Genomic DNA, 21,099 nt, shown 5'->3' with positions numbered 1-21,099 from the left:
CCGGTTCACCGTTGGAGGCGCGTTTGGGATTCGAGGGTCGCGTAGGGCTAGGAAACCTTCGAGACGTCTATCGATGACTTCACTGCCCTTGTCGCAATGTCGATGCAGCTGTTGAGTTTGTGCGTCTGGTCGTGGAGCGTCATCGAGCAGGTCCGACCCAGCCAGACCCTGTCACCTATCGAGCAACCCACGTTGTGCCCCAGCAATCCTCCGCGACGTAATCCCCAACTTTTTCTTCCATATCGAACAAAAGCCGTAATTGTGGCTGGCCCTACCCACCAATCTCACATCCCAACGCGCATCTCCAGCATCATGGCCTCGGAGACAGCTCAAGTGGGTACAAGCACCAAGGCGCGGCTTGCGTAGCCTTGTTCTCTTATCATCCAATAGGACCGACACGTGAGCCCGTCTAGCTTACACGCAGGTACTGTTCGTCTTTCGCTCATCGCCGCCGCCGGAGCTCTAACCAGGAGTCTGGAAGATGTACCTTCTACATGTGGTAAGCACCGACTGGGGCTGCAGCCGCCTGGGTACGCCGTGGCCAAAATTTTGTGAGCTTTATATATGTCAGCTTCCCAGCGTTGTTGAACTCGTAGAACACCTTTGCGTCAATCAATCTTTTGTCTTTACATTCAAGACAAGATGAAGAGTACCTTTTCCAAAGCCGGCGCTGCAGCTCTACTGGCCACAACGGCAAATGCACAACTCTATCCCGACCAGAGCCCGTTAAACCACACCTGCCAGCTACAAGAACCACTTCTGTCGTGCCCATCGCAAGATCCCTCCAAGGTCGACTCCTGCTGCGTCGAGACATTCGGTGGACTCGTTCTGAGCACTCAATTCTGGAACACATACACCGGCCGCGAGTCTGAAGGCCAGCTTCTCCCCACCGACACATGGACTCTCCACGGCCTCTGGCCCGACTTCTGTAACGGTAGCTACACACAGTACTGTGATCTGAGCCGCCAATACGACCCCATCCCGGGACCGAATACTACAAACGGCCTACCAAACGGCACATTTGTCCCACCCTACAATGGGCCCAACATCGGCACCTTCCTCGAGCCCTTTGGCCGCTACGACCTCTTGGAGTACATGAACACCTACTGGATCGCGTGGCAACAAGACAACCCCGGCTTCTGGGGCCACGAGTTCTCCAAGCACGCCACCTGCTTCTCTACCTTCAACGTCCCTTGCTACGGCCCGCAGTACCGCGAGCACGAAGATGTTGTCGACTTCTTCGAGACGGCTGTCAAGTACTACAAGAGGTTCCCTACCTTCGATTGGCTGGCCGCTGAGGGCATCACGCCTTCCAACTCAACCACGTACTCGTACTCTGATCTTGTAGATGTTCTGTACGAGCAGCACGGCGGTATTCCTTTCTTGGGTTGCTCGGGACCCAGGTTCAATGCTACTGATGCTGGCAAGAACACAACTGATCGAGGCTACACTATCTTGAGCGAGGTTTGGTACTACGAGCACGTAAGTATCCGCTAAGTGTGCCCAGTATGCGAATAGATAGGTGCTAACATGCGATTAGGTCTACGGCCGCCCTCAGGAAGGCAATGCCATCCCCGTTAATGCTTCTGCTACCTACCTCACCAACTGCGCCACTTCCGAGGGCGCAATTCACTACCCGGAAAGGACCAATGGGTCGGAAAAGGCCCCAACTGTCCCGTTCTAGAAAGACATAGTCGCGTTTCGAATGTAGTGTAATGATCAATATCAATCACTTCGTGAACACAAACGAAGTTACTCTTCATGTCCACCTTGTTCAAGGAAAAAACTAAACACCTTAGAGCCTACATTGACATAGCAAGATAGAATGTGTTTAACCTAACGTTAACATAGGGCCTACATTAACCTAGCAAGATGCAAAGTATGTAAACCTAACGTTAACGTAGAGCCTACATCAACATAGAAATATGTAAAGTATGTGACCTAACGTCAACGTAGGCTCTAGGGGTCACGGACATTCAAGTGAATCAATACAGAAATATGAAATTCCTTCGTATCAATCGACACTATTGATAGTCTACCAAGTACTAATACAAAACAAAAGGTTCACTTGTTCTTTACCCTCACATAACAATGCACCCCAGTCTTCGGATCGAATCTGCTCTCCTAGTTAAATTTACGCGGCTTTTCAGCTGCCTCATCTTCCGGACTGGTGTGTGAGGCAGCTCTGGTGCCGCGTTCTTCCTGCATATTCGCATCCTCAGTCTGGTCTTCGGGATCTACACCACCTTCCTCAGGCGTCTGACGCTCGTCGTCTGCATGATCTTCCCCTGTGTCCATATCCGCATCTGTTTCCTGGACCCGTGGACTCTGTGTCTCTGAGATTCGGTTCCGCTCAACCTGCTCCCTCTTGATCTGGACTGCCGCCTTTGTTGCGGGGGCGTGGTTCTGCGACCGTGGGTGGACGGTGTGATCGGTGTTTTCTTCAAAGACTTGACGACTGTAGTCTTGTTGTTTTCGTGCTGCGTCGACACCAGCGGGAAACATCTTGCCCATTATCGCGTTGTGCTTATCGCTTGCGCTTGGGTCCGCTGCGTAGCCGCTTGGGCTTGGTGTGTCCGGTGCATTGGCCGAAGCCGCATATTGATGGTTGGTAGGCGTGAAGCCAGTGGGTGAGTGGCTTGCTTCGCCCTCGTTGCGTGAATGCACCTTGCGGAGGTTAGCTGCTGAGGATTGTGAGCGCATGTCGGGACGGCCGTCTTTGCGAATCAAGACTCCATCTGCATTCCTAATGGGTTTGGTGCGCGTCTTTTTTGCCGACCCAAACATATCGCCTGGCGATCCGAAGCTCATAGCAGCTGTCACACCTTGTAGACCTAGACTGCTAGCACGGTCGCTGGTAGGGTAACCGCCACGACCACCCCCACCGCCACTGCCTCGCCGCGCAATACCCCCTCGTCCTGGTTGCGGAACGTGTTGGTAGTATCCGGACGGACTGATCTGAGAATCGGGAACACCTTGCCAATCAGGCCTTTCCCAATCAGGGGTTCCGAGTGTACCGTGGGCTGGCATACTCTTCCTGACTCTGCCACCCCGACTTCCGGGACCTCCGCCACGACGCCCACGCGGTCGATGCTCAATCATACGCTGCGACTCGGGTTGCCAGCTGGCGTCTGAAGGGCCATCTTGTGTGGCGTAAGGGGCGTAGGAAGACTGTTGCGATTGCGACCCGAGAACAGATTCAGGTACAGTTTGTTGGGACGGTATCGTAGGCGTTTGAAAGCGATGGTCTGTCATGGGAGTTTGTTGCGAAGCCGTGTAACCTGAAGGACCAGCATCAACAAGCCTCTGCCTCTTGGGCGAACCGGGTGCTTGAGTGTTGGCCTCCTGTGGATTCTCAACGCCGTTCTGATGTGTTCGTTTCACTCCCGCGTTGATGGTAGCCCATCCGCCAGCCTGACTTCCAGTGGGACCGGCGCTTGTGGGATTCGGCGCGCTCATAGGTGTCGCCGTAGTGGAGGGAGCGACGAACGACAATTGTTGTGGCTGGCCATTGGTTACTGGTTGGGGTGCTCTGGTGCTCGGCGTCATCGTTGGTGTACTCTGATGCGAGTGAGGTGGGCGTGCCATCGATGCTTGCGGTGCCTGATACGTATATGGCGGTGCTTGCGAGGGCTCAGGTCCGGCGCGCTCTTCGAGTCGATAAATTTTACCCTTCATGATCTCGATAGTAGTACTGAGAAGATCTACATCGCTCGCCTTGTGCGACAAAACATTCATCTGCTGCGCCATTTGCTCTAATGCTGCATTCTGAGCCGCGAAAGATGGAGCGGCATGGGGCGTAGCCGAAGCTCCTGATTGCCTCTCCATCCTCATCGTATATAACTCACGATTGATGTTTTGCATGGCAAGGTGCATGCCTTGCATCTCACTTTGTAATCTTTCGGCCAGCGCCTCCACCTTTTTGATGTGCTCGTTTTGCTGAAGAAACTTGGCATGGTATTGTAGACGCAGTGCCTCTTCTGTCTGGTCCATCTTCTCCTGTTGAAGCCTAATGTCGCGGGTGTGCGCAGCTAAGGCGCCACTGTTGTGGGACATTTGCGTCTGTATACGCGCCATAGCGTCTATGCTAACGTCTTCTGGCGAACGAGGATAGTGATGGCCATTGGTCTGAGGGACCATTGTTGGCACTTCAGGTGGACCGCTCATTGACTCAATGCCAGGCCCTTGGTGAGACTGAGGAGGTTCTTGACGGTAGGAAGAATTTGACTGCGGTGCAGTGCTCAGCGCGTCTTGAGCAAAAGCGTGTGGGGAGTTCCGTATCGAAGACTGCTTCGATGACGGTGCTGGTAACGACGGTATGTTGTTTCCGACAGGATGCAACGACTGCTGCTGCGGTTGTAAATTACGGTCTTGGGATGGCTCGTACCGCCCGCGAGTGTGATCTGGGTGATCTACAGATGGCGCACGTGAGTCAATCTCCATAGCTTCAGCCGAGGACGCTTTTGGTGTTGCTCTCGACGAGGGAGGACTTGGGGTGTCTTCGTTCGCTAGCAGGTCTTGTGAGGCATCCACTTCAGGTTCGACTACAATGGTATGATTTGGTGCTGTCTCGCATTGCAGTTCTATGCGACCCAGCTTGAAGAAATCTCGACCACTGTCACAGGTCAACCATCATGCAAGGACTTGAAGGGCCATTGGAGAAGTTACTTACCGAAAGGATCCCTTTCCTGCAGGTGCGGTGACAACAGTGAATCCGATAGCTGTCTTTACGCAAGCCGGATCTGGGCACGATAAAGGCTGAATGGTACTGGTGTTGAGTTAGTCCCAAGATCGCTGTGCGAACAAAATGATAGCAATAAGGAATGCGGGACGTAAAATGCGGGCGTACACGTCTAATAGATGTTAATCTATAATGTGGAAAGATTTGGTGCAGGCTAGCGTCGGTGCGTCTAGAGGAAGAAACTTAAAATACCATGTAACCATCGGCAGCCGGGATACGCCAACTCGTGTGTTGGGGTTTGTTGATAGCCAGCCAAGGCTACAAGAGGGAAAGGTGCGACAAACAATTGTAAAGGGAGAAGGAACCAATGCCATGTCTGGGTTCAGCTTACCATCCTGCTAATTCGGTGCCTTTTGACGCCGCTTTTAGTTTGCCCATGGGCTGTAAGGTAGAACTGTAAGAGCCGAGCATGGCGGGAACGAAGTAGCTGCCGGTGACCTTGTACCAGGAGTTGTAGAAATCTCCAATGCACTTCTGACAATTCTTGCAGTATGCTTTAGTTGCACGGTTGGTGGGCGGGGAAGGTGGAGAGACCTCATCAGCACTCTCCACAACCTCTGGTGGTGATGGCTGAAGTTCATGTATATTCATGTCTGACTCCACCTCGCCAATTCCGGATCGCCTGGAGCCCGCCATTGATGCAGCCCATTGACACAACAGTGCCTAGGCGATAGCTGCAAGTGAGCGGAGAGGCTGCACGAAAAGTGCTAGATAGCAACAAATAAAAGTTGGATGAAAGAGGGTGGGCCTAAGCAAGCTGAACTACCGGTCTCGGGTACGCGACGACGCGTCTCAGTCCAGGATAGCGTTTCAGCAAGCGCAGTGAGATTGGAAGCGAAGAGGAAAAAATGGTAGGCCCCAACAAGAATAGGCGGTTGCGGCGGAGACTGGAAGGAACCCTGAAAGACGAGAGCTAATTCAGAGGAGGGAAAGGGCAAGTGAAATAATTAGCAGGAGTTATTCCATGATTAGCCATGCATGAGTCCGAGTGGGGTTAGCGCGCCTCGCTATCAATTTAGATGCGCTCTATTGCGAAAAAGCCCTGAAGCCGTCTCGTGTCGCAAGCGCAACACGCTAGCTGTTCCATCTCGCGCAACAGCCAGATCTCTTCAGCTGTAATTTCGTCCGTTTATCGAATGCGAGCAGTTCCCTACCGTCCGAGGTACGCATGTGTCGGCGTGCACAGGTATGAACTCGTGTCACAGCATCCCAACACCTGATCGGTAGTCACTATCGTTATGGGGCAGTTTACTCATCCCGGGACCAAGCGCCGGCTATCTTTATTACTATCAAATTGCGACGATTACAGGTTGCCAAGTTTGATCCGCGACATGGGCCAATTAGCATAACATGTCGATGCAGGATGATAGCTATATGTCCGAATTTACATTTGCAGCTATATCTGGGCCAGACTACTCGTTTCTGGCTTTTATCCATGCCATTTTCCATGTCGTCGTCAGCAGCATTGTCCCAACTGGTACCCGCCTCCCATCATGACGGAATGATCGCCGCTGAGGGCACTGCTGTACCGTGGCAGCGATCTCACACAGGCAAAGATGGGATTATGGTTTTACAGAGTTGAATTTGCGCAATCTTCGCCCACTGTGAGGCGGCGAAAAGCTTTGCGCTAATTTAACTCCAAGTAAGGGGAAAGTGGACAGGGATGTTGATTGATGTCATGCAGTACTTGTGCCCTTGGCACGATAGTTATTCGCGTTTAATCCTTTCTACCGATAATTGCAAAACACAACGCATGTTCTAGAAAGCATTCAGCCTCTCAGCCTATGCATCCCGATTATCCGTTCATACGCCACGGCCGAGACTGTCTGTCAAGCGATATGCGCTTGGACACCTCGTACTACGACACGTTGCGTTGCACGTAGTACGCGCGAGGTACGAATACTCGTACTTTACTTGACAACAATAAAGCCAACGCCGTTGCGAGCCTCTTGACAGGCTTTCGAAAGAGCCTGCACCTCCGTATCCGTCCATTTGACACTGAGGTTGTCCCAATTCTTGGTAGCGTATTCACGGCGATACTGCTGTTGCATTGCTTGCAAGCGACGGATTTCTCGAGGGTCGCCTGTCCCACTGTACACAATGAAGGCCGTGCAGCGGGGCAAAGCGTCGTATATCTGCCCGATACGTTCAATGGTCTTGGAGACGGCATCGCCGAGCTCAGGACCGTGAACCTCAACATCTGTGTCCTCGCCATCCTTCAGAAGACCCAGTCGTTGCAAGGCATTCTGTCGAATGAGCTCGACGTCGGCCGTCTTGGCGTCGTCCCACCAGCCTCTTGCAAGCTCCAACTCGCGCAAACGTCCCCAGACAAAGTCGATCTTGTCAGTAGTGCCACCCTTGCCTTCGGCTTGGCCCTTGACTGTACGCTCAATAGCTTCTACTACTTCCTCATCGGTCTTGCAGCCTATGGAAACTCGAGCTTGGCCACCATGACCTCTGTTCGGGTCGCCCCAGTCGATGACAGCTCCGGCACGATGCACGTCGTTTGATTTTGGTCGTACAGAACGATCCATTCTCTTGAAAATAGACTCCGCGTTTGTGTCGCCCGATCCCCAGCGCGGGCCCTTTTCACACTTTTGTTTGACCAGATCGAGACATGTCCGAGCATCTTCCACACTGTCGTGACCTGCTGAGCCCTTTTGCACTTCGCGCTTGAGGTATTTCTGCGCAAGCCACTTCAGCGACTGCTTGTATGGCGGCCCACGGGGGTGCGGGTAGAGGATACCAGTGTCGATGATGAAGGGGTGGGTCAGCTTGAGTGCGTTGAGATCAGAGTTTAGCGAGTGTCCCACAAGTATTGTACGCGGTGTGATGAGTTCCAATAGCTCCTTCTGTATGTCCGCTAGAGTGGTCGTGACATCCTGGAGCATGGCCGCTGTAATACCAGACCACTGGGTCAGGTAATCCTTAATGGCGACATCTGGCTTGACAAGCTTGTCGAGGGCCGTAGTGCCGTCCCAGTTCAATAGACTGATGCGAGTAAGTACAAGCTGGTCATTCTCAGCTTTGCACATCTCACAGTCGACGGATATAATGTGTCTTCCAGCAGTCAGACTGCCTTGTTCAATCTCCATCTCGGGTACTTCTGCATCTTCCAAGGCAGCGACATTGGTGTCGACCCATCCATCATCAGCAGTCTGATGAGCAAGCTTCCTTCTCTCGTTATTGGCCTCCTTGGATTCCGATGTGGTGAACATTGCTGGATGTAGCACGTATTCGTTCTCTTGCTGTTCCATTAGACTGGCAATGTATTCGGTAATGCGCGTGCGCTTGTTTTCCCAATTCTTTGAATTCTGTGGCAAGGGGCCTTTGTGGTTCCCTGTCTTCTTCATCTGCTTCTCTTCTTGCGTTTTGGGTATTTGTGAAGTTAGCATGGTATGGATGGGCGAATGCACCCTCATGTATTGGTTGTTGCGATGTTCGCCTATAGCCTTGATGGGCCAGACATGCTCAAAGATATCAGCGAGAGGTTTCAGCGATACAGGCAGTTTTTCGGCCTTGAGACTAGCCGGATAAAAGTCATCACGCGAAATGTTTAACCGCTTGGGCTTTGCTGCCTGTGCATCCTTTACAGCCTTTGCAGCCGTGAGCGCAGCATCAGTCTGCGCGTCTGTTGTCTCTGCTCCAACAGAAGGGTTCGATTGAGGCGCGGCGTCTAGAGCAACATCGCCGTTGAACATGCCCAGGTCCAATCCCGGAACCATAAGCATGACGACCTGTTGGATATTGGCACGACTGCGTACAGAAACCCACTGCGGCGCATTACCGTCAGCAAGCAAGTACAGCACCAGTGACTGAAGGTCTGTGATCTTCACGTGCGAGTTCAGACGGGCATGATGTGAATGCTCAATGGCTGGGTAGCTCCTCTGCAGCTTGCGCTCTTTCCTGCGCTCCTCTCTGGTCATGTTCTCGCTTGACTGCTCAGAGCCAGCTTTGTATGTGACGAATGGGTTGTCGGTGGAGGAAAGGCGATTTCCTAGTTGGGCGTCCTTGCCCGCGAATGGGTTGTCGGGAGTTGCATCTTGCTGCGGCGGTGGCGATCGTGCCTTGCGCTTGCCCTGCCCATCTGTGTCGCGCGAATGGCCAGGATTGCGAGCTGGCGAAGGCGAGTTTGAGGCGCGGCGCCCGTTGTGCTCAGAGTGCGATCCGCGTTCCTTCCGTCTCCTTTTGGAGCCGCTGACTACTGTCCAGCCCTCTTCGTCTCCGTTAGTCGTGGTGGTTGCCGCATTGTCGGATTGCGCTTCGCCGCGCATGTGCGCCAGTGTCGCACCGAGTCCCATATCGGCAGGAGGTGGCTCGTCGCGAGCGCCGCGCTTTCGTTTCGCCATATCAGAGCTCATGCGACCCGCGTGAGTCGATTTGATGGGCGCGAGGTGTTGTTGTGGAGAAGCTCAAGAAAATGTTCGGGGTTCCGGCGCATGGGTACGCGCTAGCGATGGCCCACAGGAATCCACTACTCTTGTCATAAGTCTGTATTCACGTCACTTCACAACGCGCAATAAATTCGTTATACTACAATGAGAACCGCGTTGCAACCTCGAAGAGCCAAGTCTTCCTGGTCTTCGTCGTCTTTGTGGTCTTCGCTGCACAGTTCACTATATACATACCCGCCGACGTCATATCGTCACAGCTGCGCTCATACATGAACCAAGTGAAAGCATCACGAGGAGAAGCATTCAGAGCCATTCTACAATGTGAGGCTGCTTAAGAGTCTATCATGGAGGGAACATCGCAAGAAGCAAGAGATGGTCAGTCCTGGAAATACAGCTGGACTGAAACCGGAAACTCAGCAGTGGAGTATATGTCGAATTTCTTGAGCAATATACGAATCACGGAGAGGGTGAACGGTGAAGTGAATCCAAGAGTGGATATCCGAGTGATGAAAGTGATGCGATCTCATGCCGGCTCCGCGCATACTATGATACTCCTTCTTTCAACTGCACAAGACCTCTTCCTTAGACTCTACCTCACCGTCGAACCTCTGTCTACATCTGCATCTATTTCAGCGCGATCCTACAGCAAGAATGCTGACCAAAGACCAGTTCGTTCAGGGTCTAGAGCCACTCAGATGTGGTATCTGTCTGGACGACTACAGTACCGAGTAAGTAACGTTGGATGACCCTTGTTATCACAACACACTGACTTGGATACCCTCTGTCAGGCACGTCCCTGTACAACTTCCGTGTGGTCACATCTTCGGAGACCACTGCATCGTCAAGCAAGTCGAGGCTGAAATGCCCAACAACAATCGATGTCCACTATGCCGCCAAGAGCTTTTCCACCAGGAAGATACACATGCATACATCAGCGACGACTCGGAATGGGGCGATGCCGATGACGAAAACGAGGAGGAAGAATGGGAGTTTGATGAAGAGAGGTATCAGGAGACCCTTGCTGGGCTTCTTCATGACAGTGAGCCAGGTATGGCACACTTCGCCTACTCAGAGCTCAACATGCTTACGGACTCAGAAGGACGAACACATGATCTAGCGCCCAGTGCACTCCACGCTGAGACCATCGCCACGACAATGAGGGAGCGCCTCAATCGCCAGCGGGATATCAGAGAGCATGCCGCGCGGAGGCGAGATGGGGGCAGGGCAACCGTGCCGAAGCTACCCGGACGCACCCGCACGTACAATCAGATTGAAGCGTCTGATGTAGAAACGGATGCAGACTGGTCCGGGTCTGAGTATGAGCCAGAGGGGGACAACGACCCAGCTGATGAACGTGAGGAGTAATTTGACGTCGATGTAGATACCACGGTACAGTTTTGTATGGCACTCGACTTGAGCCAGAGAACATGTAGTAGCCAAGATAACCTTTTGCGAGGCAGTTGCTGGGTTCCAAGAGAAATGTAGCCTCCACACTCTCCTACTGCAAGTGTTAAGCTAGGTTCCGAAAATGATGTAGCCTCCACGGCCCCCTTTGTGATATCATGCAGAACGATCACCAGCCCTGTCGATAACATCTGCCGAATCTGCTATCTTTGTGGATATGAAGACCAACAGGTGGACATGGGCGTAGAATTTAGCCGGCAGGTTGTGTAACATTGCATCGACGCAGGTCAGCACCTACATGGTAAGCTTCTTCGCATTTCTATTTGTACATACGCTCATCTACAGTCATTGTCATAATTCGTCGGTCTGTATCGTTATCCTTTCTATAGTTTTCCTCTCCTGCTATCGACCGCTTCCCTGAGCTTCTTGATAACGTCTCCAGGGTCCGAAGCGCCGAAAACAGCACTGCCAGCAACGATGACATTAGCGCCAGCATCAGCAGCTTGGTCAATGGTCTTCTCGCTTAGACCTCCGTCGACCTCGATCTGTAGCTCTGGGTACTTTTGTCGAAGCGCGGTGACTTTGGGAAGCTCGGACGCCATGAATGACTGGCCACCGAAGCCGGGCTCTACAGTCATGATCAATATCATCTGTGGATGTTAGCATGAAATCTCTACCGAACGTGATGTGGCCTAACACGGGCCTTGGGTTGAGGTTATTGATCCTGCGGGAGCAGCCAGCGGCGTGGGCGGGTAGGTACCGATGTCAACTTTGGGGATAACTGAATTGACAGGTGGCCAATGGATGGACAGTCGGTTGGGCAGCATGCGGCAGGCTTCTCGAAAGAACGCACAGGTCAAGACTGATTGACAGTGGGCTTACGCAGGCTGGTAAGCCTAAGCGCCAGCGCGTGCCGCCCACGCCCCAACAGGGTCAGCCCTACCCAGCCTCGCTTTGACCGACCACTTCCGAGGCCTCTCTAACCACCATATAGCGCGTGCGGCCCTTTCGTGATATCGATTGTGATGATGGAAAGCATGGCGGTGCAGGGGTGATGAACTCACATCCGGAACCTCGTCCTTATTTGGGTTCTCCAGTATCTCCCACAGCACATCGACTGGTGTGCTCGGCTTGATTGCGATACCAGCCTGCATACCCTCGCCATGTATGAACTTGACCAGCTCTTTTGGAGATGTCTTCTGGTCCGACTTCCCACTAGGTGAGTCTGCCGCGGTTGACGAGACGGCGGCTTCGTAGTGGAAGCAGTACAGGTCGCAGCCAGCCTTCTTGAAGTCGCGCACCCATCGCTTGGGCTCGGCGATCATCATGTGACAGTCGAATGTTCCCTTGCCGTGTGCGGTGGTCGGTCGGTCGACGTGTGAGCGGATCTTGGTGACAACGGGCGCGCCAAAGGTCATGTTGGGCACGAAGTGGCCGTCCATGATGTCGACCTGCACGTGTCAGTCGCGTGCCCTCCAGCCCGAAACTCAGCATCGCGTACATGGAGCCAGTCGGCGCCCTGGGAGATTGTGTCTGAACAGGCCTTGCCCAGCGCTCCGAAGTCTGCCGACAGAATCGACGGCGCGATGATGGCAGGCGGTGACATGGCGGGCGGTTCTAGTGCGGTTTCGGTGTGTATAGGTGATCTAGAGAAGCGCCAATGGGAGGTATGGGGAGATTGTGGAAATTGCTAGTGTGACGGAGCTCACGATAGCTTTTTGGTGTTGACGGCATCAGCGTCACGCCTGCCCCTCCATCCATGCCCCGCTGCACGCCTTGGCACGCCTCACCTCTGTTCTTGTTCATGCAGACCATGCAGACCGCGCAGCTCACCACCTCACGTTTCGAATCAACTATGTTTGCTGAACGGGGCCGTCAATGCTCTAAATCGACTGAAACCTTTTCTATTGTTATATCTTGGTGATCGGCAACCGCGTGGCTGGTCGCGTGTTTGTACTGCCGAGATGGCTGCGACGGGTCTCGGCACCTGGTCTTTCCCTCTCACATGGCACGGGATGGCTACATGACAGCCTTGAGGACAGCCACAACCACCGCCTCGCGTCCAACTCGAGGCCGTGAGACAATATCCAGCCCCGCAGCAAGAATCGATTTCGACCAGGCACTATTGGGCGAGTATGCTGTCCAACGCCGCTGCGTCTCGTCATTGGACAAGCGTGCAGAACGCGAGCGCTGCAAATAGCACAGCCCGGCGCTTACAACCAAACACCCAACCACGCCGTGCAGCGCAACGCTCCTCTAGCCCAAAGTTTCTAGCGCATGGTATTGACCTTGCGCTCCATAAACTTACTCTGGCCAATCATGCCGCCTTCACCCTCTTTGCCATGTCGTGGCCGACCTTGAGCCGCTACTGCCTCTCCACCCAGACTCGGCCCTCTATGCGAGTGGACGGCCAACTGGCAGTGTAGCTCGGACGAATGCCACAGTAACACTAGCCCACAGTCACTCGACGAGTAGGCGTCTACGCGCGATATATCCTCTGACCATCGCGCCCGCGCCGCATCTACTCTCTTTTGCCATTCACTTCTAGTCCTCTTCCGAGCCCCTTCTTCCGTCAAGTCTTCGTTGATCGAAGCAATTCCATTTTTACCAGTAAGCTGTTGACCAGCGCAGTTTTGGGCTATAGCTCATCTTAATATCGCCTCTATTTGGTCCCCTGTACTTCTGTATTTGGACCCCTACCACCCTCGCCGCACTCCCGCCTACTCGGATTTTCATAGGTATCTTTAGTAATATTAGCACAAGGCGGTGCTCACGTCACCGCAATATACAACATGCCTGAGATGCTGGAGCCTGCAGTATACCATCCTGCGACCTTCGGCCCCATGGCCAACTCTCATCAAGCCATGTCTCCGCTGGATCAGAGACAGGCACTTAATGCCACCGACGACGAGTCCTCAATTCCCACCTACTACTTCGGCGCAAGATATTCGACCTCGTCGATATACCTACCCAGTCCCGCGTCACCAGCCAGCATTGACGACGACTTCCCTACCCCCAAGGCACGCTTATTCGATATGACCCCGCAGCCGTCGCCGCGCTTTCCTGTTCACTCGGCTACCTATCCCCCAGTAAACCGGGCGAGTCGTGCTGACAGCGACTTCGATTCCCTCTACGACATCACCGACGATGAGACTGAGGTGCCTCTCCATGCATCCGCATCAGTCAAGAAGCTTGCGACCCAGCCTAGACAGAGACGCTACCCATCCATCGTCATCCCTTCGCCTTCCGCATGGCCAACCATTGAGAAGTTGAAGAGTGCAAACTCGGCGATGCCCGTTACTCCATCGTTGCTACTGACCCCATCGCGTCGCTTCCTTGAGATGATCGACTCTCACAACCTGCATGTGCCCGAGCACTCAGCAGCCCCGTCCCTGGACGGCAGCCTCACATCAGAAGAGATGGACAAACTCAGTTGCCCTGCCACCCCAGTCTCGCAACGTAGACGCGGATCCATGTCCAGTGTTGACTCGTGGGGACCTGTGCAATTGGACCTACAAGCTATGGAGACTCTTCAGCATCTCGGAAACTCGCCATCTGCTGAGCAGTACGAGGAACCAGAGCAACAGGAGTTTCAAGTGGTTGAGGCTAGAGGCGAGATGCAAGAAGTCTCCCGACCAAGTCTCGGCTTAAGCATCCCTTCAACAGTGTTCGGAAACGGTTCCTCTGGTAGCACACCAATTTCCGCGCTCTCTGTCCCTTCTCCCGGTGGTTTCTTCTCATCGCTTCAATCGACTGCTCGTCACACCTGGAGTATCCCCAAGCGCGATGAGTCAATCCCAAACACTTCAACTGCTGAAAGGTTTTACAACCTTCCATGGCAGAAGGAGAACCGAAGGAACACTTCCCCACACCCCGTGCCAGCTGTACCAGCTGTGCCAGTTCTCCCGGTACGAAACTCGACTCTTGCCGGGTCCACTCTCGATGGACACGATGAGCCTCTGGCGACATCGCGCCCAGTCCTGCTTAGCAGCCCAACCGATGAGAACGTGGAGATCAAGGAGATCAACCCTAGCAAGACCATTTTTCAGTATGACGAGAACTACAACGCCGGACTTCAAAAGGTGTCTACTGCTAACCTCGAGATGACCGGCCGATGGTTGGAGGAACAAGATGAGCTACAGGCCGCTCTTCGTGACATGAGCGACATTACCTCTCCCAGCCTCTCCAGCGGAACCCACAGCCGCGGCAACTCGATCGAGAAGACTGTGGTCAAGAAGTCGGTCAAGTTCGCGGATGAGCCGGCCAAGTCTCCAGTCAAGGAGTCGGCGGATGAGCCCATCACCACCTACGTCCAAGGCCTTGAGTACCTTCACTCTCGGTGCCAAAAGAAGGATACGTTCATCCACCGCCAGACTCGCGCTGAGGCTTTGCACGTACAGCGACGCTGCAATCCTCTCGCGCATCGCGATCAGCTCCTGGGAAAGTTCGAGCTTTGCCAGCCAGAGCGCCCAGCGCCACCGCGACCTGTGTCTGAGTTCTTCGTCAATGACCCAACTGTACTAAAGGAGAGAATTGCGCGCGCACAGACGGAGCGTCAAGCGCTCGACCAGATGCTGCCCGTCCACTGGGTCTTGCAAGCTCAGAAGCAACTCAACGGTGGCAAGCTTCTCAGCAAACCTGCCGTGCGATGCATCACACGCGCTACTGCTCCACGCATCCTCGACGTTGGTGGTGTCGCTACCAACGATTGGGCGTGGGATGTTGCCTACGACTACCCATACGCTACAGTGACTACTGTCTACACTGCGGGTAACAACATGTCATCCAACGTCAAGGGCCCCGACAACCACAAGCACCTTACCGTTCCCAACCTGTGGACTCTTCCCTTCCCATCTGGCCACTTTGACGTCGTTTCGGCACGCACACTTTACGAGCTCCTCAAGACAAGCAAGCCTGTCGGCAAGTCATCAGACGAGTACGACCTGTGCTTGAAGGAGTGCTACCGCTGCCTCAAGCCCGGTGGTATTCTTGACTTCAGCGTCATGGATGCCGATGTTGTCCATGCTGGCCGCAACGCTCAGGCCATGGGTGTCGAGTTCGGCTTCAACCTGAAGACCCGCGGCTACGATGCGCAGCCTACCAAGACATTCCTCCCGCGCGTCTCCAAGGCGGGCTTCAAGGACGTTCAAAGGGCGTGGATGCTTCTTCCCATGGGAAAGACGGCAGCGAACTGGAAGGACACACTTGCCGTTGGCGCCGAGCCAAAGCACCAAGAGCGTCGCATCACAGAAGACGGCGAGATCGAGCTCGAGGACGCGCCAGTCTTTGGTACCACCATGGATGCGGCGATGTTGACAGGCGTAGTTGGAAGCTGGGCATGGGAGAGGTGGCTGCTCAGGTTGCAAATGGAGATGGGCAAGGATGAGGAGAAGCTATTGGAGGGAGTTGTCAATGTGCTAGAGGAGGGTGCACAAGGCCACGCTGGATGGAGGACTTTGTCCGGCTGGGCGAGGAAGTAATGGCAACGGGATTGAACATGATGTGATACAGTTACGATGGTTTTGGGTAGACGGTGTTGGATAGGCTGGACTGGACTGGACTAGGTTGATACCACAATAGCGAATTTCTTTTGTAGATGAATTGAAGACAGTGTCTATCACATTCGTCACATTTGGTTGTCTGAGTGTCTGCCTATCAATGTGATGGTGATGCTGGAGTGAGAGACATGGCGAGGCGGCAGATCAGCCTCGCTCGCAGCGGCGCGAACCCCACGCGGCCCATGCGCAGCGCATAACCTCGTCACTGTGCCATGTGCACCGCAAGTCGCGACCACTTCACCCAACTTGCGCTTAGCTGTATCCCGACGTCTCTACCCCAATCCTTTTTCTCACATATACACAATGCTCTTCTTCAGGTTAGTCCCCGGTCCACGTCGATAATGACGAAACAGCGACTGACAGCGCAATAGCTTCTTCAAAACGCTCGTCGAGCACGAAATCACCGTCGAACTCAAGAACGAAGTCCAGATCCGCGGAACACTCAAGAGCGTCGATCAGTACCTGAACATCAAGCTGGACAATGCAGAGGCGGTGGATGAGCTGAGGTGGCCGCATTTGGTACGTTTGTGCATCGCGACTCTCTTCTGCGTACGGACCAGACAATGTGCAAGAGAGATGGCGATGTGAGATGTCGGGTGGAACAGATGCTAATCTGTTAATAGTGCTCGACAAAAGACATGTTCATCCGCGGTTCCGTCGTCCGATACGTACACCTTCCCTCCGGCGCTGTCGACACCGCACTACTCGAAGACGCGACAAGGAGAGAGGCTGAGGCGGCGAAGAACAAGGCGAAATGAGAGAGGAAGGACATCAGGTGCTAGGATAACGCGTGATGAAGCGACCGTTTGTGCGGCAACATGAGGAGGGCAACGCGCGCGTGGGCGGACGCAATGTGATATGACAACCCACGGTATATAAGAGCGTGGCCAAGCGCAAGAGCTGGAATTCTGGACCGAGAATAAGCGTAGAGGTTGTGCAAGCACGACGAGCGCTTGTAGAGCTGGTGGTGTGAATATACCCTTTGATGAGTACGAGGTGACATCCTCGCCCATCTTTGTTCTTGCTCTACGCCCATCTTTGTTCTTGCTCTACTTTTCTACTCTCTGTTCGACTCGAGTCATTTACACGCCCTGCTCCAATTCTTCCCTAGCTCACGGGACATGGAGATTGTCCATTCAGGCTCATGTTTGACATGGCCATCGACGTCAACTGGCTCTTCCACATACGTACGTTCCTCCTTCGTCTTGCCTATCCGCAACTATTGCATCAAACTTTCGACATCACGAACGAGCCTTCTCTTTTGTCGTCCATGTAGCTTCCCCTGTGCATTGTTTCCCGTACAGTCTCTATCTCCAAGAGACGAATCACTGCTGCGTGTGCGATTCGATATTTTGGTTGCCATCCACTCTATCCACTGGTACTGCGATAACGCAGGGCGCCAACGAGCCACTCACGACTCCCGCAATACATCACCATCCCATACTCAAAGGTACTCCTCAAATGAGAGAGATCGCAATCATCAGACCCCAAGAGACGAGGTCGCACGTGTCCCCTCTCCCTTTCACCTTTTTTCGTAGCAAACGCAACACGTCGCGTAGAAATTACGCTCGCCCACAGTCCTCTCCACTGGCAGATTAAACATCTCTATGACTCCGTCTAACCCCAAACAACACCAACACCACAACCGCTCTTCTGTTGGTTGACGACGTCCACGCACACACTTTCAAAAGTTTTCAAATCAGTCCCTTCGAAACCACACACCACGCAACGAATATACTCGCAAAAGCGACGAGTCCACGCACACATTGTCAAAAGTTCTCCAAATTAGTCTCTTCGGAACGACACACCACGTAACGGAAATAGTCGCAAAAGCGACGAGCCCCTCAACAATCATGGCGCCCATCTCCTACCCATCTTCCACTTCCCCAGCTACACCAGCGCCTTATCTGCACACACGCTCCGCACTCGAAGACCTGTCCTCCGAAACCCTCACCCCAACAGCCATCGGCCTCATATGCGTAGTCGGCACCATCGGCATCACCATCTACGTCATCAGCGCCATCATCTATTTCCGCACCAAACCAATCAGCCTGCCCCGGCTGTTCCGCAAGGGCGCGCACACCGACGAAGAGAGCAACACGGACGGCAAGAAGACAGCCATATCCATCTGGGAGCGAGGCGTACCGCTATACGACAGAAGTGGTGTTACTACGACGGCAAACTCGGCGTTTGGAGATGTGTATCCTTCTGAGGGTGTTGCGGTAAATGCTGGGCTGGAGAGGGAGATATTGGAGATTCTGGAGGCGGAGGCGGGGGTTAGGGCTATGTCGAGGGTTGTGGTGAGAAACTGAGGGGGTGGAGAGAGGAGTGTTGGTGATGGGAGGGTGTTGGGTAGTTTTGGAGATGATGGGCACGAGCGTGAAGATGTGAGTGTTGAGCTGGTTGTGTCATGCGTTGGAATTTGACTGACGGGGTTTGAAGTTGTGCTTGGATGTACGTTGCTCGAGTGTTCAAAACTTTCTGCTCGTTACTTTTTGTGCTTCCGGTGTCTACCTAGGTACCAAATGGGAACTACGATGAGATGGGAAGAAACAGACGGGGGAAGTTGTCAGTAACAGTTGTCACACCCAAATATTGTCTACACCCCTGCCTTCTTGTGTACACTCAGAAGATCAATCGTGCCTTTTCCATCCCTCGGTGTCTAGGCCCAAGGATCTTCCCTCACAACAACCTCAATAGTCTCTTTCCTACCCCCAAGCATTTCCTTCCTTCTTGGTTTGAACTTCAACATCAACCGCTTTCTCAGCGACTTCTCATCCCGCCTCTCCTTCTTCTCTTTAACAAGCTTCTGCTTCACTGCCTTCACATCCTCATCAGACGAGGAAGAGCTCCAGTGGAGAGTCGGCGCAGTATTGACACGCCACGCCTGAATGCGCTCTTCGCGCAAGGGTGAGACGTTACGCTTCTTGCGCAGAACATTTCTGGTACGCGGCGGCGTGGTCTCTAGAGATTGGAACAGTGAGGTCGCTGCTGTTGTGGTGAGGACGAGTGTCGCGACGAAGATAAGCGCTGCTTTGACGACTATGCTTAGGCCGCGCTCGTTGTGTGATGTGAGGAGTGCGGTGAGGAAGCGGGTGAGGAGCAGGGAGAGGAGCATGCATGGGAGTACGAGCCATGCGGATGGCTGGGGTTGCGACATGGTGGAGAGAGAAGTGAGGTGTTGGTGTGCAGCAACAAGGCACCTTAATCGAGAGTTGGCTTGTGAGAAGGCTCATAAGCTCCAAGGTCACTGCGTTAGTCTTGCGGGTTGGTAGAAATCGGATTGGGCGGAGCTAACGGCGGGAGTGTTTGGCTTCTGGTTCATTCACTTCTTTGGATCGACTAACTTGGTATCTGGGGAATGAAAAACGCTCATTCGCTTTTCACACTTTGCTATATTGTCTCACAGTTCGCTCCAAACTTTTGCAATTAGGCAGGTTACCTAGGTACTGTTTAAACTATTCGCATCTATTGCACCTGTTCCACCTGTTCCTTCGCACCGATTCTTTTCCAAGCCTTCCACCTTTCTGTTAAGCGCCATACGTGAATTATGACGTCGCTGGATGGAGTAGACGCGCGGTTACCGTTTGCCTTGAGGCCTCCAGGGCTGCCGCAAAAAAGAGGGTGGAGACGTTTGTGACCCTGGTGCATCTGCCATACGATGAACCAGAAGTTCACCGATATTATAGCATGGATGAACCAGTAGAAAATCTCACCTAGAGCTGGTACGAGCATGTTGAGCTTTTTGGGTTTGCAAAGGAGTCGCGAGTAAGAAAGCTGTTTTTTTAGAGGTTGTATATGAAGATTACACTGTGAAATTTTCGGTTGTGGTTACACCAACGCGGTACTATGGAGCCTACAGCGATTGCCTGTAGATCAGGTCTTGCTGAGCTGAGGTGAGTGCAGCGGCAAGTGCATACACACTGCTCCCGCGCGCTAACAGGGTCGTCGTTTACTTCTTCGTACCTAGATCAAGACAAGACTCACACTATCACGTCTATAATCAAAGATTGTTGCCAGCTGCTCACTAGCTGTCATCATGGAACTTCACATGCCAATCACTGTCTCGAAATACACCCTTACTCTCGTGGCCTCCATGGCCATTTCGGCCCTCAATTACAGCGGCCTCATGAAAGTTCCACGCATCGTCACTCTTCTCGCGAGTCCAGCGATACTACTGCTTCATTTGCTCTGCGAATATGCACAAATCCGAGAGTTGCAAAGACAAACAGAGGAGCTGAGGGCGAAGACCAGACGTTACAAAGCGCAGAAGATCGCCTTGGAAATCGCAATCGAGGAATTTTGCGACGGATTTGACGACCTGGATAACGAGGCGAAGATTTTGGTGATCGAAGAGACGATTAAGATGCTGCAGGAATTTGCAGACAGGACTGGAATATTGGAGGATTAGGAAGAAGGGCGGGCAGTTGGGAAAAGTGGTTGGGGGTGGGAAAGGGCGCAGAGACATCACATTATCCATGGAGCAGATTTCTATAATGCCTGTTCAAATCTGTAGACGCTTTGCTTATGCTGCATCGATTGCTATCTGCGCCTGAATATATCTCTTGAGGACCAGGGACATGTGTGGTACCATGAGCCACGTCATCTCAAGAATTGCACATGCAATCTCAAACTGTTCATAAGACTTCTACACATCTGTGTCTGCTCATAATCCTACTCGCCTCATAACCTCCAAGGCTGCCGAATGTGCTCACGGCTAAATCACCGGATGTTGCTGTGAAGGCACATCATCCTGCGTACCCATTCGGGCATCTTGGCCATCGAAACTTGTTTTCGCCTGGACGGCCAGCGAAATCACACCCTCCACCAGCGATGCACCTGTGGTGAGGTCGGAATTGACTTTGTGTACGACATTAGCCTGCAGGAACATGCTATATCCAACACGACGCTAATGATCGACGCAGGGATAGTGTACACGCCGCATGCATGTGCGGTTTGCATATTGCCGGACAACATCAATATTGTGAACAGCCGAGGCTTT

The 21,099-nt window shown here is 53.2% G+C and overlaps 10 protein-coding genes across 10 annotated transcripts; 6 read left to right on the top strand and 4 right to left on the bottom strand.

The window, feature by feature from the left end:
- Positions 1–642: 642 nt before the first annotated feature.
- J4E86_004592 (uncharacterized protein) lies at positions 643–1,684 on the top strand (the record flags this gene model as incomplete). The annotated part of the gene is made up of 2 exons (XM_051445130.1): positions 643–1,482; positions 1,541–1,684. 2 exons carry the CDS (start codon positions 643–645, stop codon positions 1,682–1,684), a joined length of 984 nt encoding a protein of 327 aa, XP_051303227.1.
- A 440-nt stretch (positions 1,685–2,124) lies between these two features.
- On the bottom strand, positions 2,125–5,377 carry J4E86_004591 (uncharacterized protein; the record flags this gene model as incomplete). Its single annotated transcript, XM_051445129.1, has 3 exons — positions 2,125–4,615; positions 4,673–4,768; positions 5,073–5,377. 3 exons carry the CDS (start codon positions 5,375–5,377, stop codon positions 2,125–2,127), a joined length of 2,892 nt encoding a protein of 963 aa, XP_051303226.1.
- A 1,274-nt stretch (positions 5,378–6,651) lies between these two features.
- On the bottom strand, positions 6,652–9,090 carry J4E86_004590 (uncharacterized protein; the record flags this gene model as incomplete). Its single annotated transcript, XM_051445128.1, has 1 exon — positions 6,652–9,090. The coding sequence occupies one exon, from the start codon at positions 9,088–9,090 to the stop codon at positions 6,652–6,654; it is 2,439 nt and encodes an 812-aa protein (XP_051303225.1).
- A 696-nt stretch (positions 9,091–9,786) lies between these two features.
- J4E86_004589 (uncharacterized protein) lies at positions 9,787–10,500 on the top strand (the record flags this gene model as incomplete). Its single annotated transcript, XM_051445127.1, has 2 exons — positions 9,787–9,863; positions 9,924–10,500. The coding sequence occupies 2 exons, from the start codon at positions 9,787–9,789 to the stop codon at positions 10,498–10,500; spliced, it is 654 nt and encodes a 217-aa protein (XP_051303224.1).
- Positions 10,501–10,922: 422 nt separating this feature from the next.
- J4E86_004588 (uncharacterized protein) lies at positions 10,923–12,145 on the bottom strand (the record flags this gene model as incomplete). Its single annotated transcript, XM_051445126.1, has 3 exons — positions 10,923–11,189; positions 11,604–11,990; positions 12,041–12,145. 3 exons carry the CDS (start codon positions 12,143–12,145, stop codon positions 10,923–10,925), a joined length of 759 nt encoding a protein of 252 aa, XP_051303223.1.
- A 1,186-nt stretch (positions 12,146–13,331) lies between these two features.
- J4E86_004587 (uncharacterized protein) lies at positions 13,332–16,019 on the top strand (the record flags this gene model as incomplete). Its single annotated transcript, XM_051445125.1, has 1 exon — positions 13,332–16,019. One exon carries the CDS (start codon positions 13,332–13,334, stop codon positions 16,017–16,019), a length of 2,688 nt encoding a protein of 895 aa, XP_051303222.1.
- A 381-nt stretch (positions 16,020–16,400) lies between these two features.
- On the top strand, positions 16,401–16,855 carry LSM2 (U6 snRNA-associated Sm-like protein LSm2; the record flags this gene model as incomplete). Its single annotated transcript, XM_051445124.1, has 3 exons — positions 16,401–16,414; positions 16,469–16,616; positions 16,721–16,855. 3 exons carry the CDS (start codon positions 16,401–16,403, stop codon positions 16,853–16,855), a joined length of 297 nt encoding a protein of 98 aa, XP_051303221.1.
- Positions 16,856–17,950: 1,095 nt separating this feature from the next.
- On the top strand, positions 17,951–18,409 carry J4E86_004585 (uncharacterized protein; the record flags this gene model as incomplete). Its single annotated transcript, XM_051445123.1, has 1 exon — positions 17,951–18,409. The coding sequence occupies one exon, from the start codon at positions 17,951–17,953 to the stop codon at positions 18,407–18,409; it is 459 nt and encodes a 152-aa protein (XP_051303220.1).
- Positions 18,410–18,759: 350 nt separating this feature from the next.
- J4E86_004584 (uncharacterized protein) lies at positions 18,760–19,215 on the bottom strand (the record flags this gene model as incomplete). The annotated part of the gene is made up of 1 exon (XM_051445122.1): positions 18,760–19,215. One exon carries the CDS (start codon positions 19,213–19,215, stop codon positions 18,760–18,762), a length of 456 nt encoding a protein of 151 aa, XP_051303219.1.
- A 731-nt stretch (positions 19,216–19,946) lies between these two features.
- J4E86_004583 (uncharacterized protein) lies at positions 19,947–20,508 on the top strand (the record flags this gene model as incomplete). The annotated part of the gene is made up of 2 exons (XM_051445121.1): positions 19,947–19,993; positions 20,118–20,508. 2 exons carry the CDS (start codon positions 19,947–19,949, stop codon positions 20,506–20,508), a joined length of 438 nt encoding a protein of 145 aa, XP_051303218.1.
- Between the last annotated feature and the right edge of the window lie 591 nt (positions 20,509–21,099).

This window comes from Alternaria arbusti, assembly GCF_024043155.1.
Source record: "Alternaria arbusti strain BMP 1465 chromosome Unknown scaffold_5, whole genome shotgun sequence".
Classification (NCBI taxonomy): domain Eukaryota; kingdom Fungi; phylum Ascomycota; class Dothideomycetes; order Pleosporales; family Pleosporaceae; genus Alternaria; species Alternaria arbusti.
Note: the sequence above shows the minus strand (reverse complement) of the source record. Positions and strands in the feature narration are given on the sequence as shown.